Here is a 20,332-nt window from a genome sequence, read left to right on the forward strand (position 1 = left end):
ACTCTCATCGGGCTGAAGGGGGAACGCTGACGAACTCTCCTCCCTCTTCCGACGTCAGCGCTGAATGCGCATGCATTCAATCAGTCCATAGGAAAGTATTTCTCAATGCTTTCCTATGGACGCTGGCGTCTTCTCACTGTGAAAAACACAATTAGAAGCGCGGAAGCACCTCTAGCGGCTGTCAATGAGACAGCCACTAGAGGCTGGATTAACCCTATTATAAACATAGCAGTTGTTTACAGCAGGCAGGGATAACCCTAGATGGACCTGGCACCCAGACCACTTCTTTGAGCTGAAGTGGTTTGGGTGCCTATAGTGGTCCTTTAACTGACAGATATGAGTGACTTTATTTAGTTGCGATCATATTGGTAACAGATTTTGATCTTCTCATTCTGTATCATTCACCCATTCCATCATGAAAGGGGTTAATTTAATCACCACAGAGTTGAGTGTAGGTATTGACATCGCTTTTCAGTAACCACGCCCCTTCCATGACGACACTCATGCTGAATGGTTACTCAATTAACTTCCCACATGGGCTCTAGGATTCATAAGAGGCGCCACACACAGGGTCTCTTTTTCCCCTGACGAGGGTGCACATTGTACTGCACCGAAACGCGCATCGGGTGTTTTGTTTGGAGTGTGTTTAGGGCACTTATCACTATGCTTTGTAGGATGTTGATCTGATTTATAGACATGCCTCACACTCACTAGTTTTTTTATTTTATTTTTCACTCCTTTATTCTTTTACACTTCTACCTATCCAGTCAGTTTAACAGGTTTATTTTCTTGATTGGGTAACTAAAATTATAGATCAGGGTGGTGCAGTAGACATTGCTTACCTAGATTTCAGTAAGGCTTTTGACACTGTTGCACATAGAAGGCTTATCAATAAACTGCCATCTTTGAGTTTGGATTCCAATATTGTTGAATGGGTAAGGCAGTGGCTGAGTGACAGGCAACAGAGGGTTGTAGTCAATGGAGTATATTCGAAGCTTGGGCTTGTCACCAGTGGGGTACCTCAGGGATCTGTACTTGGACCCATTCTCTTTAATATTTTTATTAGTGATATTGCAGAAGGTCTTGAGGGTAAGGTGTGTCTTTTTGCGGATGATACTAAGATATGTAACAGGGTTGATGTTCCAGGAGGGATAAGCCAAATGGCTAATGATTTAGGTAAACTAGAAAAATGGTCAGAGTTGTGGCAAATGACATTTAATGTGGATAAGTGCAAGAGAGAGGCTTTACTACACTTTACGGTCTTATGCTCAACCTATTTCGTATATCACCTTCCTGTACGTTGGAATATATTTTGTGTGTGTGGATAATTTGGGGTTACAGCTGAATATACTACTCTATTATGCGATCTATGTTTATTCATGCTTCACTTGGATAGTACTATGGTCGAACCTTGATTCAATCTCTGGTACTGAACACTAAGACCATGGTTTAACCCCTTGCCTACCTGGGTACACTGGTTTATTTTCCAGTGCACTATTTAGCTACAAAGGGCTAACGAAAGTACTATTAACTGGCTGCTTTATACGGATAGAACTATGGTTTAACCTCTAGTTAATCCGTTTTTAACACTAATACTGTGGTATAACCACTTGTCTACCTGGGTACACTGGTTTATTTTTTCAGTGCATTACTTACCTACAAAGGGTTATGAAAAGTTCTACAAATAAGCCTAATTAATAAAGCTTGTATACTAATATTCAAGCACCTGTCTGGATAATCCAATGGTTATCCATTATCCATACGAGGTAGAGGAGTAGCCTTACACGGCTAGTATATTTCACTTGCACTGGGGATATATGTGGTTTGTGTATGTATTGGTGCGGAGTGGACTGTGATCCCATTTACCTCAGGATACGGATTACATTGGTATATCAGGATACGGATTACATTGTTACACTGGGGATATATCAGGATACGGATTACTTTGGTATATCAGGATACGGATTACATTGTTATATCAGGATACGGATTACATTGTTATATCAGGATACGGATTACATTGTTACACTGGGGATATATCAGGATAAGGATTACATTGTTACACTGGGGATATCTCAGGATACGGATTACATTGTTACACTGGGGATATCTCAGGATACGGATTACATTGTTACACTGGGGATATATCAGGATACGGATTACATTGTTACACTGGGGATATCTCAGGATACGGATTACATTGTTACACTGGGGATATATCAGGATACGGATTACATTGTTACACTGGGGATATATCAGGATACGGATTACATTGTTACACTGGGGATATATCAGGATACGGATTACATTGTTACACTGGGGATATATCAGGATACGGATTACATTGTTACACTGGGGATATATCAGGATACGGATTACATTGTTACACTGGGGATATATCAGGATACGGATTACATTGTTACACTGGGGATATATCAGGATACGGATTACATTGTTACACTGGGGATATATCAGGATACGGATTACATTGTTACACTGGGGATATATCAGGATACGGATTACATTGTTACACTGGGGATATATCAGGATACTGATTACATTGTTACACTTGGGATATATCAGGATACGGATTACATTTTTACACTGGGGATATATCAGGATAAGGATTACATTGTTACACTGGGGATATATCAGGATACTGATTACATTGTTACACTGGGGATATATCAGGATACGGATTACATTGTTACACTGGGGATATATCAGGATAAGGATTACATTGTTACACTGGGGATATATCAGGATAAGGATTACATTGTTACACTGGGGATATATCAGGATAAGGATTACATTGTTACACTGGGGATATATATGATCTGTGATCCCAGTTATATCAGGATACTGATTACATTGTTACACTGGGGATATATCAGGATACGGATTACATTGTTACACTTGGGATATATCAGGATACTGATTACATTGTTACACTGGGGATATATCAGGATACGGATTACATTGTTACACTGGGGATATATCAGGATACGGATTACATTTTTACACTGGGGATATATCAGGATAAGGATTACATTGTTACACTGGGGATATATCAGGATACTGATTACATTGTTACACTGGGGATATATCAGGATACGGATTACATTGTTACACTGGGGATATCTCCGGATACGGATTACATTGTTACACTGGGGATATCTCCGGATACGGATTACATTGTTACACTGGGGATATATCAGGATACGGATTACATTGTTACACTGGGAATATCTCAGGATAAGGATTACATTGTTACACTGGGGATATCTCAGGATAAGGATTACATTGTTACACTGGGGATATCTCAGGATAAGGATTACATTGTTACACTGGGGATATCTCAGGATAAGGATTACATTGTTACACTGGGGATATATCAGGATACGGATTACATTTTTACACTGGGGATATATCAGGATAAGGATTACATTGTTACACTGGGGATATATCAGGATACTGATTACATTGTTACACTGGGGATATATCAGGATACGGATTACATTGTTACACTGGGGATATATCAGGATACGGATTACATTGTTACACTGGGGATATCTCCGGATACGGATTACATTGTTACACTGGGGATATATCAGGATACGGATTACATTGTTACACTGGGGATATCTCAGGATACTGATTACATTGTTACACTGGGGATATATCAGGATAAGGATTACATTGTTACACTGGGGATATCTCAGGATACTGATTACATTGTTACACTGGGGATATATGTGGTCTGTGATCCCAGTTATATCAGGATATGGATTACATTGTTACACTGGGGATATATCAGGATACGGATTACATTGTTACACTGGGGATATATCAGGATACGGATTACATTGTTACACTGGGGATATATGTGGTCTGTGATCCCAGTTATATCAGGATATGGATTACATTGTTACACTGGGGATATATCAGGATAAGGATTACACTGTTACACTGGGGATATATCAGGATAAGGATTACACTGTTACACTGGGGATATATCAGGATAAGGATTACACTGTTACACTGGGGATATATCAGGATAAGGATTACACTGGGGATATCTCAGGATACTGATTACATTGTTACACTGGGGATATCTCAGGATACTGATTACATTGTTACACTGGGGATATCTCAGGATACTGATTACATTGTTACACTGGGGATATCTCAGGATACTGATTACATTGTTACACTGGGGATATCTCAGGATACTGATTACATTGTTACACTGGGGATATCTCAGGATACTGATTACATGGTTACACTCGGGATATATCAGGATACTGATTACATTGTTACACTGGGGATATATCAGGATACTGATTACATTGTTACACTGGGGATATATCAGGATACTGATTACATTGTTACACTGGGGATATATCAGGATACGGATTACATTGTTACACTGGGGATATATCAGGATACGGATTACATTGTTACACTGGGGATATATCAAGATAAGGATTACATTGTTACACTGGGGACATATCAGGATACGGATTACATTGTTACACTGGGGATATATCAGGATACGGATTACATTGTTACACTGGGGATATATGTGATCTGTGATCCCAGTTAGATCAGGCTACGGATTACATTGTTACACTGGGGATATATCAGGCTACGGATTACATTGTTACACTGGGGATATATCAGGATACGTTTTACATTGTTACACTGGGGATATCTCAGGATACTGATTACATTGTTACACTGGGGATATATCAGGATACTGATTACATTGTTACACTGGGGATATATCAGGATACTGATTACATTGTTACACTGGGGATATATCAGGATACGGATTACATTGTTACACTGGGGATATATCAGGATAAGGATTACATTGTTACACTGGGGACATATCAGGATACGGATTACATTGTTACACTGGGGACATATCAGGATACGGATTACATTGTTACACTGGGGATATCTCAGGATACGGATTACATTGTTACACTGGGGATATATCAGGATACGGATTACATTGTTACATTAGGGATATATCAGGATACGGATTACATTGTTACACTGGGGATATCTCAGGATACTGATTACATTGTTACACTGGGGATATATCAGGATACGGATTACATTGTTACATTAGGGATATATCAGGATACGGATTACAGTGTTACACTGGGGATATCTCAGGATACTGATTACATTGTTACACTGGGGATATATCAGGATACGGACTACATTGTTACACTGGGGATATATCAGGATACGGATTACATTGTTACACTGGGGATATATCAGGATACGGATTACATTGTTACACTGGGGATATATCAGGATACGGATTACATTGTTACACTGGGGATATATCAGGATAAGGATTACATTGTTACACTGGGGATAGATCAGGATAAGGATTACATTGTTACACTGGGGATAGATCAGGATACGGATTACATTGTTACACTGGGGATAGATCAGGATACGGATTACATTGTTACACTGGGGATAGATCAGGATACGGATTACATTGTTACACTGGGGATATCTCAGGATACGGATTACATTGTTACACTGGGGATATCTCAGGATACGGATTACATTGTTACACTGGGGATATCTCAGGATACGGATTACATTGTTACACTGGGGATATCTCAGGATACGGATTACATTGTTACACTGGGGATATCTCAGGATACTGATTACATTGTTACACTGGGGATATATCAGGATACGGATTACATTGTTACATTAGGGATATATCAGGATACGGATTACAGTGTTACACTGGGGATATCTCAGGATACTGATTACATTGTTACACTGGGGATATATCAGGATACGGACTACATTGTTACACTGGGGATATATCAGGATACGGATTACATTGTTACACTGGGGATATATCAGGATACGGATTACATTGTTACACTGGGGATATATCAGGATAAGGATTACATTGTTACACTGGGGATATATCAGGATAAGGATTACATTGTTACACTGGGGATAGATCAGGATACGGATTACATTGTTACACTGGGGATAGATCAGGATACGGATTACATTGTTACACTGGGGATATCTCAGGATACGGATTACATTGTTACACTGGGGATATCTCAGGATACGGATTACATTGTTACACTGGGGATATCTCAGGATACGGATTACATTGTTACACTGGGGATATCTCAGGATACGGATTACATTGTTACACTAGGGATATATCAGGATACGGATTACATTGTTACACTGGGGATATATCAGGATACGGATTACATTGTTACACTGGGGATATATCAGGATACGGATTACATTGTTACACTGGGGATATATCAGGATACGGATTACATTGTTACACTGGGGATATATCAGGATACGGATTACATTGTTACACTGGGGATATATCAGGATGCTGATTACATTGTTACACTGGGGGATATATCAGGATACTGATTACATTGTTACACTGGGGATATATCAGGATACGGATTACATTGTTACACTGGGGATATCTCAGGATACGGATTACATTGTTACACTGGGGATATATCAGGATACGGATTACATTGTTACACTGGGGATATATCAGGATACGGATTACATTGTTACACTGGGGATATATCAGGATACGGATTACATTGTTACACTGGGGATATATCAGGATACGGATTACATTGTTACACTGGGGATATATCAGGATACGGATTACATTGTTACACTGGGGATATATCAGGATACTGATTACATTGTTACACTGGGGGATATATCAGGATACGGATTACATTGTTACACTGGGGATATATCAGGATATGGATTACATTGTTACACTGGGGATATATCAGGATAAGGATTACATTGTTACACTGGGGATATCTCAGGATACGGATTACATTGTTACACTGGGGATATATCAGGATACGGATTACATTGTTACACTGGGGATATATCAGGATACGGATTACATTGTTACACTGGGGATATATCAGGATACGGATTACATTGTTACACTGGGGATATATCAGGATACGGATTACATTGTTACACTGGGGATATATCAGGATACTGATTACATTGTTACACTGGGGGATATATGTGATCTGTGATCCCAGTTATATCAGGATACTGATTACATTGTTACACTGGGGATATATCAGGATACGGATTACATTGTTACACTGGGGATATATCAGGATACGGATTACATTGTTACACTGGGGATATATGTGATCTGTGATCCCAGTTATATCAGGATAAGGATGACATTTTTTTTTAGTTTTGACCTCGTCCACTTTATTGTGGATTAAGTGAATCTTTACGGTGTTATTATTACTACTGGAGTGTCTACACTGGCGTATTGATCCAAATAAGTAAACTCTTGGGTATCTGATTCTTTCATCAACTTTCCAAAGACACCATTATTTTCATCATATATTTTTTAATAAAATGATGGAGAAAAAAAATACAAATAAACAAAACACACTTTTCCTAACTTTGACCCCCAAAATCTGTTACGCATCTACAACCGCCCAAAAATACAGTGCTAAATCATTTCTAAATTGTGTCCAGAGTTTAGAAATATCCAATGTTAAAGCGACACTCCAGGCTCCCAGACCACTTCAGCTAATTGAAGTGCTCTGGGTGTTGTATCCGTACTGCACTTAGAGCTGCAATGTAAAACATTGTAGTTCCAGAGAAACATTGTTTTTACATTGCAGCTCTAAGTCTGTCTAACAGAATGTCTACCAGACAGCGCTTCCAAAATCCAAAAACGACCTTAGGTCGGTTATCTGACGCTGGACATCCTCATGGACCTCCAGCGTCATATTTTCCCTATGGGGAGTTCTTTTAATGCGTGCTTAGCCGGTGGGATCACACTATAAAACATACCGAGAATGAGCTCTGGTTATCTGGTGGGATCACACTATAAAACATACCGAGAATGAGCTCTGGTTATCTGGTAGGATCACACTATAAAACATACCGAGAATGAGCTCTGGTTATCTGGTAGGATCACACTATAAAACATATCGAGAATGAGCTCTGGTTATCTGGTGGGATCACACTATAAAACATACCGAGAATGAGCTCTGGTTATCTGGTGGGATCACACTATAAAACATACCGAGAATGAGCTCTGGTTATCTGGTGGGATCACACTATAAAACATACCGAGAATGAGCTCTGGTTATCTGGTAGGATCACACTATAAAACATACCGAGAATGAGCTCTGGTTATCTGGTGGGATCACACTATAAAACATATCGAGAATGAGCTCTGGTTATCTGGTGGGATCACACTATAAAACATATCGAGAATGAGCTCTGGTTATCTGATGGGATCACACTATAAAACATACCGAGAATGAGCTCTGGTTATCTGGTAGGATCACACTATAAAACATACCGAGAATGAGCTCTGGTTAACTGGTAGAATCACACTATAAAACATACCGAGAATGAGCTCTGGTTAACTGGTGGGATCACACTATAAAACATACCAAGAATGAGCTCTGGTTATCTGGTAGGATCACACTATAAAACATACCGAGAATGTGCTCTGGTTAACTGGTGGGATCACACTATAAAAACATATCGAGAATGAGCTCTGGTTCACTGGTTGCACCAACTACCATGGCCACTTTAGTGTTTTGAAGTAGTTATGGTGCCCATAGTTTGTATGTTAAGCTATTCACAGTTAAAGTCCTCGATTTAGCAGGATTACTGGTATAGAATGGATTAATATAGATTTGCTGTACTACAATACAAGATTTGAACATATTCTAGTTTGCGTTAGCCTAAAGAATACAGGTTTGCCGAAATAAGAAAATGCCTAATAGGCAACAAAGTCTGTTTAGCCTCGAATAAATAACATCACAGTCCTCTCTTTTGTTCTTTGTATTATATACAGGGTGTTACTCACGTCTAACCAAATTTAACACCAACGCAATATTCACCATATGAACAAAAGTATTGGGAAACCTGACCATTACACCAACGGGGACGTTTATGACATTGCATTTTAAATACATAGACCTAAATAAGTAGTTGCTCCCCACTTTGCAGCTATAAAGCTTTCCCTCTTCTGGGAAGCCTTTCCACAAGATTTTGGATTGTTTTTGTGGGATTGACAATTTATGCAGTAGATCATTTGTGAGGTCAGGCATTGATGTTGGACGAAAAGGTTTTCGATAGGGTTGAGGTGAGGACTGTGCAGGTTAGCCAAGTTCCTTCACAATAAATTATCTTCCAGCTATGTCTTTATGGACCTTGCTTTATGCACTGGGGCACTGTCATGCTTGAATGGAAAAGGGCCTTCACTAAACTGTTCCCACAAAGTTGAAAGTGTATCATTCTCCAAAATGTTTGGTATGCTGATGCATTAAAGATTTCCCTTCACTTGAAGTGGCCAAGTCCAACCCTGGAAAAACAAGGATACTTGGCCAAGCAGCTGCATGCAAGCCTCCCATCACCATGTAAACCCATTCCATGAAGCTATATTCAAACACTTTGTGCGGATATTAATGCCAGTGGAAGTTTGGAACTCTTATGCACCATGAGCCTCAGCACTTGTGAACCCGCACTGTGACTTTACGTGGTCTTCCGCCTCGTGGCAGAGTTGCTGCGGTTCCTAAATGCTTCCACTGTCCAATAATACCACGTACAGATGACTGTGGAATATCTAGCTGGGATGGAGCAGCATGGCAGGGTGCATTTTCCTGCCTAAAGAGGCCACTGCCATCAAGAAACAAATGCCATGAAGGGGTGTACATGGTCTGTAAAAATGTCTAGGTAGGTGGTAACATCCCGGCCCTGCTGACAGGGAGCCAAGATGGAGGTGGCTCTCTCTACGCTGACTGCCAGGTGTAAAGGGCGGAGCTTATAACAATGATTGACAGGGAGCTAAGATGGAGGTGGCTCTCTCTATACTGACTGCCAGGTGTAAAGGGCGGAGCTTATAACAATGATTGACAGGGAGCTAAGATGGAGGTGGCACTCTCTATACTGACTGCCAGGTGTAAAGGGCGGAGCTTATAACAATGATTGACAGGGAGCCAAGATGGAGGTGGCTCTCTCTACGCTGACTGCCAGGTGTAAAGGGCGGAGCTTATAACAATGACTGACAGGGAGCTAAGATGGAGGTGGCTCTCTCTATACTGACTGCCAGGTGTAAAGGGCGGAGCTTATAACAATGATTGACAGGGAGCTAAGATGGAGGCGGCTCTCTCTATACTGACTGCCAGGTGTAAAGGGCGGAGCTTATAACAATGACTGACAGGGAGCTAAGATGGAGGTGGCTCTTTCTATACTGACTGCCAGGTGTAATGGGCGGAGCTTATAACAATGATTGACAGGGAGCTAAGATGGAGGTGGCTCTCTCTATACTGACTGCCAGGTGTAAAGGGCGGAGCTTATAACAATGATTGACAGGGAGCTAAGATGGAGGTGGCTCTCTCTATACTGACTGCCAGGTGTAAAGGGCGGAGCTTATAACAATGATTGACAGGGAGCTAAGATAGAGGTGGCTCTCTCTATGCTGACTGCCAGGTGTAAAGGGCGGAGCTTATAACAATGATTGACAGGGAGCTAAGATGGAGGTGGCTCTCTCTATACTGACTGCCAGGTGTAAAGGGCGGAGCTTATAACAATGATTGACAGGGAGCTAAGATGGAGGCGGCTCTCTCTATACTGACTGCCAGGTGTAAAGGGCGGAGCTTATAACAATGACTGACAGGGAGCTAAGATGGAGGTGGCTCTTTCTATACTGACTGCCAGGTGTAATGGGCGGAGCTTATAACAATGATTGACAGGGAGCTAAGATGGAGGTGGCTCTCTCTATACTGACTGCCAGGTGTAAAGGGCGGAGCTTATAACAATGATTGACAGGGAGCTAAGATGGAGGTGGCTCTCTCTATACTGACTGCCAGGTGTAAAGGGCGGAGCTTATAACAATGATTGACAGGGAGCTAAGATAGAGGTGGCTCTCTCTATGCTGACTGCCAGGTGTAAAGGGCGGAGCTTATAACAATGATTGACAGGGAGCTAAGATGGAGGTGGCTCTCTCTATACTGACTGCCAGGTGTAAAGGGCGGAGCTTATAACAATGATTGACAGGGAGCTAAGATAGAGGTGGCTCTCTCTATGCTGACTGCCAGGTGTAAAGGGCGGAGCTTATAACAATGATTGACAGGGAGCTAAGATGGAGGCGGCTCTCTCTATACTGACTGCCAGGTGTAAAGGGCGGAGCTTATAACAATGATTGACAGGGAGCTAAGATGGAGGTGGCTCTCTCTATACTGACTGCCATGTGTAAAGGGCGGAGCTTATAACAATGATTGACAGGGAGCTAAGATGGAGGCGGCTCTCTCTATACTGACTGCCATGTGTAAAGGGCGGAGCTTATAACAATGATTGACAGGGAGCTAAGATGGAGGTGGCTCTCTCTATACTGACTGCCATGTGTAAAGGGCGGAGCTTATAACAATGATTGACAGGGAGCTAAGATGGAGGTGGCTCTCTCTATACTGACTGCCAGGTGTAAAGGGCGGAGCTTATAACAATGATTGACAGGGAGCTAAGATGGAGGTGGCTCTCTCTATACTGACTGCCATGTGTAAAGGGCGGAGCTTATAACAATGATTGACAGGGAGCTAAGATGGAGGTAGCTCTCTCTATACTGACTGCCAGGTGTAAAGGGCGGAGCTTATAACAATGATTGACAGGGAGCTAAGATGGAGGCGGCTCTCTCTATACTGACTGCCAGGTGTAAAGGGCGGAGCTTATAACAATGATTGACAGGGAGCTAAGATGGAGGTAGCTCTCTCTATACTGACTGCCAGGTGTAAAGGGCGGAGCTTATAACAATGATTGACAGGGAGCTAAGATGGAGGTGGCTCTCTCTATACTGACTGCCATGTGTAAAGGGCGGAGCTTATAACAATGATTGACAGGGAGCTAAGATGGAGGTAGCTCTCTCTATACTGACTGCCAGGTGTAAAGGGCGGAGCTTATAACAATGATTGACAGGGAGCTAAGATGGAGGCGGCTCTCTCTATACTGACTGCAAGGTGTAAAGGGCGGAGCTTATAACAATGATTGACAGGGAGCTAAGATGGAGGTGGCTCTCTCTATACTGACTGCCAGGTGTAAAGGGCGGAGCTTGTAACAATGACTGACAGGGAGCTAAGATGGAGGCGGCTCTCTCTATACTGACTGCCAGGTGTAAAGGGCAGAGCTTATAACAATGATTGTGGCTCTCTCTATACTGACTGCCAGGTGTAAAGGGCGGAGTTTATAACAATGATTGACAGGGAGCTAAGATGGAGGTGGCTCTCTCTATACTGACTGCCAGGTGTAAAGGGCGGAGCTTACAACAATGATTGACATGGAGCTAAGATGGAGGTGGCTCTCTCTATACTGACTGCCAGGTGTAAAGGGCGGAGCTTATAACAATGATTGACAGGGAGCCGAGATGGAGGTGGCTCTCTCTATACTGACTGCCAGGTGTAAAGGGCGGAGCTTATAACAATGATTGACAGGGAGCTAAGATGGAGGTGGCTCGCTCTATACCGACTGCCAGGTGTAAAGGGCGGAGCTTATAACTGATTGACAGGGAGCTAAGATGGAGGTGGCTCTCTCTATACTGACTGCCAGGTGTAAAGGGCGGAGCTTATAACAATGATTGACAGGGAGCCAAGATGGAGGTGGCTCTCTATACTGGCTGCCAGGTGTAAAGGGCGGGGCTTATAACAATGATTGACAGGGAGCTAAGATGGAGGTGGCTCTCTCTATACTGACTGCCAGGTGTAAAGGGCGGAGCTTATAACAATGATTGACAGGGAGCTAAGATGAAGGTGGCTCTCTCTATACTGACTGCCAGGTGTAAAGGGCGGAGCTTATAACAATGACTGACAGGGAGCTAAGATGGAGGTGGCTCTCTATACTGACTGCCAGGTGTAAAGGGCGGAGTTTATAACAATGATTGACATGGAGCTAAGATGGAGGTGGCTCTCTATACTGACTGCCAGGTGTAAAGGGCGGAGCTTATAACAATGATTGACAGGGAGCCAAGATGGAAGTGTCTCTCTCTATACTGACTGCCAGGTGTAAAGGGCGGAGCTTATAACTATGACTGACAGGGAGCTAAGATGGAGGTGGCTCTCTCTATACTGACTGCCAGGTGTAAAGGGTGGAGCTTATAACAATGATTGACAGGTAGCTAAGATGGAGGTGGCTCTCTCTATACTGACTGCCATGTGTAAAGGGCTGAGCTTATAACAATGATTGACAGGGAGCCCACGCCCGCCCAGGGCCCATTCCCAGGAAGGGGAGCCCACGCCCGCCCCAGGGCCCATTCCCAGGAAGGGGAGCCCACGCCCGCCCAGGGCCCATTCCCCAGGCCCGCCCCAGGGCCCATTCCCCAGGCCCGCCCCAGGGCCCATTCCCGCCCCAGGGCCCATTCCCCAGGCCCGCCCCAGGGCCCATTCCCCAGGCCCTCCCCAGGGCCCATTCCCCAGGCCCGCCCCAGGGCCCATTCCCGCCCCAGGGCCCATTCCCGCCCCAGGGCCCATTCCCGCCCCAGGGCCCATTCCCGCCCCAGGGCCCATTCCCGCCCCAGGGCCCATTCCCGCCCCAGGGCCCATTCCCCACGCCCGCCCCAGGGCCCATTCCCCACGCCCGCCCCAGGGCCCATTCCCCACGCCCGCCCCAGGGCCCATTCCCCACGCCCGCCCCAGGGCCCATTCCCCACGCCCGCCCCAGGGCCCATTCCCCACGCCCGCCCCAGGGCCCATTCCCCACGCCCGCCCCAGGGCCCATTCCCCACGCCCGCCCCAGGGCCCATTCCCCACGCCCGCCCCGGGCCCATTCCCCACGCCCGCCCCGGGCCCATTACCAGGAAGGGGAGCTCACGCCCAGGGCCACTTTTGACATAACTCTCTGTTTTGTGCCAATTGCGATGTGATTTTTCCCTCAGTTTAGCACCTCATTTCATAAAGGTTTAAGAAATGCTGTTGAGAATGCCAACATAAGTCCGCACCATATTCATATTCAGGTATCCAGGAGAAAATCCTAGAAGAATATCTATCCCGTTTAATTCCTCTGTATGAACGATTGTTTATTCGAGCACGAGTTCCCTGAATTTTCTGCTGATTGCAGAGCACCCCACAATTTGAGTCATAAATCAGATCTTCTGAGTCTATGAACACCTTACGCCACAAACAGTAATGTATCATTCATTTTAACCCCCCCCCCCTCCCCCTCTTCTCCCCAAACATGAGCAGGGGGACAAAGCAGCAGCAGGAATGGAGCAGCAGTAGGGTCCGCAATGCAGTGAGGATGTGAAGCACTCTATAGCTCAGACATGCATAGGCAGATTGAGGGGTCCTACGTGCAAGGGAGCAGCCTACAGACATTGCCAGCAATGGGGGCACTTCCAGAGCTGCCACCCTTCTGTGCAAGGCAACACTCACCCAAGTAACCAGATATACAACCAGCGGTTACATGGGGGAGCCTTGCAGAGAAGGAAGAACATACAGAAAGGATCAGCATCACATCGACATGAACAGGCAAATCACAGGAGCTGAAGATTCATCTCACCATTAGCAAAAATCCTATGAAAGACTGGTGTGTGGGCAACAGAGCAGCCGAAGCAGGAGATAAAACAATACGAGACAGGTCAATGAGTGAATGAACGGCTGGGATGGGAGGATGTCACAGAGGGGACAAAACACAAAGGTAGTCATTCTACAAAGTACACAGCCAGGTCTCGTGAGTCTCCAATGATGGGGCAAGGTGTCAGACATGCAGCTTAACTCTCGTTCTCTGTCCATTGGAAACCCTTCCACACCGTGTGCCCAGTCATCGGAACTAAAATGACCCAAATAACAGTAACCATCACTGCTCCCCATGTTACTAGAGGTATTATGGGTCATGTGTGGCATCCCTCATCCTCATTCTTTACTATTGGTATGACCCATATTACAGGTATACGAATAGATGGATTTTTATCAAAGTGTTCTTAAAAGTGTCACTTTAATTCCATCATTATTTAGTTGTGAAGATGCTGTGTGACACTGTACACACTTATCACCTTTATTATTTAGACCTTATTTATTGATCTAAAAATGGATGGTATTAAACTTTAATAGGCGGCAAAATTCTGACACTTTTCTTAGAATGCAAAATTATTATTTATAAAATCGGCAACAAAATAAAAAAGCAACGTAAAATGCAGCAAAAATTCTTAGAACATTTAGACAGTAAAGTGTTGAGAACACTTTGATAAATCTCCCCGAAAGCCTCCAGACTGCATGTCCTGTCTGACTCCCCCTTTACTGTTGGTATGAGCCATTTTCCCTGATCTTGTTGTGAGCTCCAGATTAAGCACACAGGCCACAATAATCTGGATATGGTCTGTGCACACAACCCTCTATTTATACTGTCAGATCACATGGGACGAGAAACACGAGGGTGCGTTAATAATGGCACACTGTGTGTGACTGCATGTTGGTCAGCTCAGAGATTCAGCAATGGACAAGACACTGAGCACGCACACACTCACGCTGGAACCCCTTGGGAGCTTCCACTAAAGTCACACCAGCGCTTACCAGATCCGATCTTTATGAGACCGTTGTGTTGGATGAAGATGGTGTCACAGGTCAGGTTTCCGTGGATTATGGGAGGATCACAGGAGTGCAGGTAACTGTTGAGAGGGTTAAATGAACGGTTAAACACACCTCAACACTAGAACCACCGCTCACACAATTTAAAACCAGCAAAGACGACCGGGGTTATTCACCAAAGTGAGAATTCAAGGTGAATCGAGAACTTAAAAGACAGTATAGGCACCCAGAGAGCAGTGTCAATGTAAATTATGGCAGTTTCTCATTACTTTGCAGGACAGGGGGCCCTATAGTGTTAGGAATGCAAACCTGTATTCCCAACACTATAGAATGCCTTTAAGGTCAAAATAGCCAACGTGGAGTCAGCAATGCTTTTAGTTCGGCTACGCTTTAACTTTAATAGTTTCATATCAGATTCCTATGCTAATGCAACCACTCCAGGCATATGGAAATACAAAGACTGTTCCACCCTCAAAGTGACGCACCCAGCGGCAAAGACCGCCCTCGCACTGCCGCAAGCACCGCCCTCGCACTGCCGCAAGCACCGCCCTGTTGGCACAAGGACTAAGCACATTTAACATTTGAAGCTGTTCTATGAACATACTCTAATGACCTCCACAGTAACCAGATCGAAGTTCAATGATGATGAGTGATGATGCCATGCAACACGAACTAAATCCAATCATGTGGCTGCCAAGTAAATCTCGTCCAAGGGAGTTAGATTTAGAAGTGTCTCCATAAACGGAAAACTCATTAAAATGTTCATCAATTAAGAAAAATGTTTGTTTTTAGAAAATGTCCCTTTTTATCTGGATGAGCAGCCATGTTGGGTCAGACTCTACGGGTTTCTGACGGAGCAATCACAGCAGCAGCAAGTTACGCTGAGCAGTATAAACAAAAAGCGTACACAGTTTACTCCAAGCACCATGTGATTTAAAGTAGTTATGGTGCTTGGAGTTTGTACGTGCAGTGTTTCGCTATGAAATGCTGCAAACCTCTCTGCCGCCGGACGTGTAACTGCACCTCCGGCAGCATCATTGAAACTTCATCAGCCAGCCCAAAACCAGAGTTCCAGGTGGCTAATGTGAATTGTGTGCAGTTTGTTGGGGACAGTCGATGGCTGCTTGCCATCTTGAACAGCACAGGAAGGGTTACCTTAAAAAAGTCATTTCTTAAAACAATGTTTTTGGTTGAAGAAACATTTAAAATTTAACAAAATAAACTAAAAAAGTGAAAATTTGAGGAGTTGACCATTAAGAGTAAAATAAAGATGATTTATTCACCTTTTAGCCCGTGCTGCACAGGCAGCTAGCCGAGACCATCAGTAATGGTAATCTCAGCAAATGACGCGCAGCTAGCCGAGACCATCAGTAATGGTAATCTCAGCCAATGACGCGCAGCTAGCCGAGACCATCAGTAATGGTAATCTCAGCCAATGACGCGCAGCTAGCCGAGACCATCAGTAATGGTAATCTCAGCCAATGACGCGCAGCTAGCCGAGACCATCAGTAATGGTAATCTCAGCCAATGACGCGCAGCTAGCCGAGACCATCAGTAATGGTAATCTCAGTCAATGACGTGCAGCTAGCAGAGACCATCAGTAATGGTAATCTCAGCCAATGACGCGCAGCTAGCCGAGACCATCAGTAATGGTAATCTCAGCCAATGACGCGCAGCTAGCCGAGACCATCAGTAATGGTAATCTCAGCCAATGACGCGCAGCTAGCCGAGACCATCAGTAATGGTAATCTCAGCCAATGACGCGCAGCTAGCCGAGACCATCAGTAATGGTAATCTCAGCCAATGACGCGCAGCTAGCCGAGACCATCAGTAATGGTAATCTCAGCCAATGACGCGCAGCTAGCCGAGACCATCAGTAATGGTAATCTCAGCCAATGACGCGCAGCTAGCCGAGACCATCAGTAATGGTAATCTCAGCCAATGACGCGCAGCTAGCAGAGACCATCAGTAATGGTAATCTCAGCCAATGACGCGCAGCTAGCAGAGACCATCAGTAATGGTAATCTCAGCCAATGACGCGCAGCTAGCCGAGACCATCAGTAATGGTAATCTCAGCCAATGACGTGCAGCTAGCCGAGACCATCAGTAATGGTAATCCTAGCCAATGACGTGCAGCTAGCCGAGACCATCAGTAATGGTAATCTCAGCCAATGATGCGCAGCTAGCCGAGACCATCAGTAATGGTAATCTCAGCCAATGACGTGCAGCTAGCCGAGACCATCAGTAATGGTAATCCTAGCCAATGACGTGCAGCTAGCAGAGACCATCAGTAATGATAATCTCAGCCAATGACGCGCAGCTAGCAGAGACCATCAGTAATGATAATCTCAGCCAATGACACGCAGATAGCTGTGACCATCAGTAATGATAATCTCAGCCAATGACGCGCAGCTAGCCGAGACCATCAGTAATGATAATCTCCGCCAATGACACGCAGATAGCTGTGACCATCAGGGGGTAAACACGAGACCAAACAAGTCATGGTTCTAGTTAAAGAGTGCCATCATTCCTCTCTCCACTGATGAGATCTATTGTAGTCATTACATTTCCTGCTGCACATGAATAACATGGGTCAGCAAATTACCTGAGGGCAGACAGGATCTGTGTGCACCATCTCTTCCAGGCCTGAAATCAGACAAATCAAAAGATTAATGTATGGCAACCAGTCCAATCATGATTATAATGAGAACCAAGAATTATTTAAACAGTTACGGGATCTCTGCCTGAAGGGGACTGCGTACCAGGGAGCTTTGAGGGGTACGTAATAGATGGACACAGAATGAGCTGTATGATCAAAAGCTTGAGGTACACCACAGAGATGCCCCCCCTCTCCCCCCACGGACTGGATAGAAATAAATCTGGTTTTTATTTTAATTGGATTTCTTAGAAATGCTTTTGGAGGAAAGATCTATCTGAAAATAGTCAGAAAGTTATTCGGCATTAAATAAGGAATAGTTATGTAACACAGGGATGTAAATTCACGCACTATTTATATATTTTGTAAATTAATTCCATTAATCCGAGTTACAGAAAAATCCCATTGTTTTAAGTGGGTCTCCAAATGAGTGATTAAAGGAACACAAACATGTATTCCTGACTCTATAGTGTTAAAATCACCATCTAGCACCCATGGGCTCCCTAAATAGAATACAATCTTATTTCTGTTCACGACTGCGGCTGCTGCCTCTGCCCCTGATCTTCCTGCTTGGCTGAGAAAATCACAATGCTTTCTCATAGGGTTGGCTGAGTGTCAAGGAGGCAGATCAGGGTCAGAGCCAGCACAAGTCAACCACAGTCCTGGCCAATCAGCATTATTCATGCTAAGAGAGTCTCCCTGTCCCTAAGACAGGCTCTCTCTCTCCAGGTACCTTCTCATTCATGGTCTTATGGTTCTTCTTGGTCTTCTTCAGGAACTGTTTCAGACTGCCAGAAGACATGTACTCTGTGATGAAGATGACCTGAAATACAGAACACATTCTTATACCAACAGGGGGCATACCGAAACTTCACATCTATTAGTCACGCTCACTCAGCCAATGGCTAGCACCCAGTCCCTTACTCCACATGCGTCTATTAGTCACGCTCAATCGCCCCAGTAAACTGAAACCCCCTCCTTCACCTTGCCCCTATCATAATAAACAGCCCCCAACTTTCCAGCTCTCTCCCAGCACCCCGTCCCCTTACCCTTGCTCTGTTCTCCTTCACATCAGCCCAGTATTTGTGGAATTTGACAATGTTGAGATGCTCCAGTTGGATGAGATTATCGAACACAGCTTTGACTTTATCCTGCAGACAGAAATAGGAAATTGTGAGTGGTTCTCGTTGGCAGTGTTCTAGTCATGCTCAGAACACCTGAATGCCAACACATACTTCTTGCAGCTTGAAATTCTTGCGTTCAGAGAACTGCACTTCGTTCCAAACCACCTCAACTCCTTCCTCTGTATCCATTGCCAGGTAGGCGCAGTCAATCCCGGGGACATTGCGCTGGTTAACCTACAGAAAAGAAAAAAAAAAGGGCACAACTAACCTCACAGTCCCAGAACTACCAACTGACCCCTGAAACTGGAGTCCAAAATACTAAGAGGAAGAAGTACTCTTCACTGCCCCAGAGTCCATAGACCTCTTCACCCTCCAGAATCCTGAACTGCCATTCCAGTGTGCTCCACATAAAAGGCAAACCCTTAAACACTCATACCAATCCTTCTCTCTACAGTGTGCATGCTCAGGGATTCTCTTTCACCCCATAAAAGGTTGGTCGGTAACTAAAGAACTAAAAGTAAATCACTTGCATGGTGTATACGCCCATGCACAGAGAGCCAGAGGAATGGCAGACGGCAGCAGGATGACAAGATGGAGCACAGAATCCTCTGCATCAGCTCACTGGGGGCATTACAGACCGAGAGAAGCGAAGGCACAGCAATAAGACCAGCAATGAATACATCAGAGCAGATGACTCAGTACAGTGTATGTGCGTGGCAGGCAGCCAGGAGGGATGCAGGAAACTGTAGGCCAGTTTGTCAAACCACACGACCACGGCAGGAGCACAGTCTTATAAACAGGGTTAATACTTTACTTGGTTAAGGGAAAGAGCGCTTTAGAATCAGACCTAACCTGATTGGTTTTGCACCAAAGCACAAACAATACAAATTACAATACAATAAGTCTGACCACTCTACCACTTATAAAGT

The 20,332-nt window shown here is 44.2% G+C and overlaps 1 protein-coding gene across 1 annotated transcript in view; it reads right to left on the minus strand.

Annotated features, from left to right (window-relative positions):
* The window catches only part of NRBP1 (nuclear receptor binding protein 1), a 54,440-nt gene that overhangs the window by 22,833 nt on the left and 11,275 nt on the right, over positions 1-20,332 (minus strand). The window contains exons 3-7 of the mRNA XM_063441854.1: positions 19,515-19,637; positions 19,329-19,430; positions 19,013-19,102; positions 18,229-18,269; positions 15,609-15,703 (exon numbers count right to left, since the gene is read on the minus strand). Of these exons, the coding sequence (XP_063297924.1) occupies positions 15,609-15,703; positions 18,229-18,269; positions 19,013-19,102; positions 19,329-19,430; positions 19,515-19,637 (451 nt within the window). The remainder of the gene's footprint in view (positions 1-15,608; positions 15,704-18,228; positions 18,270-19,012; positions 19,103-19,328; positions 19,431-19,514; positions 19,638-20,332) is intronic.

This window comes from Pelobates fuscus, chromosome 2, assembly GCF_036172605.1.
Source record: "Pelobates fuscus isolate aPelFus1 chromosome 2, aPelFus1.pri, whole genome shotgun sequence".
In the NCBI taxonomy this organism is placed as follows: domain Eukaryota; kingdom Metazoa; phylum Chordata; class Amphibia; order Anura; family Pelobatidae; genus Pelobates; species Pelobates fuscus.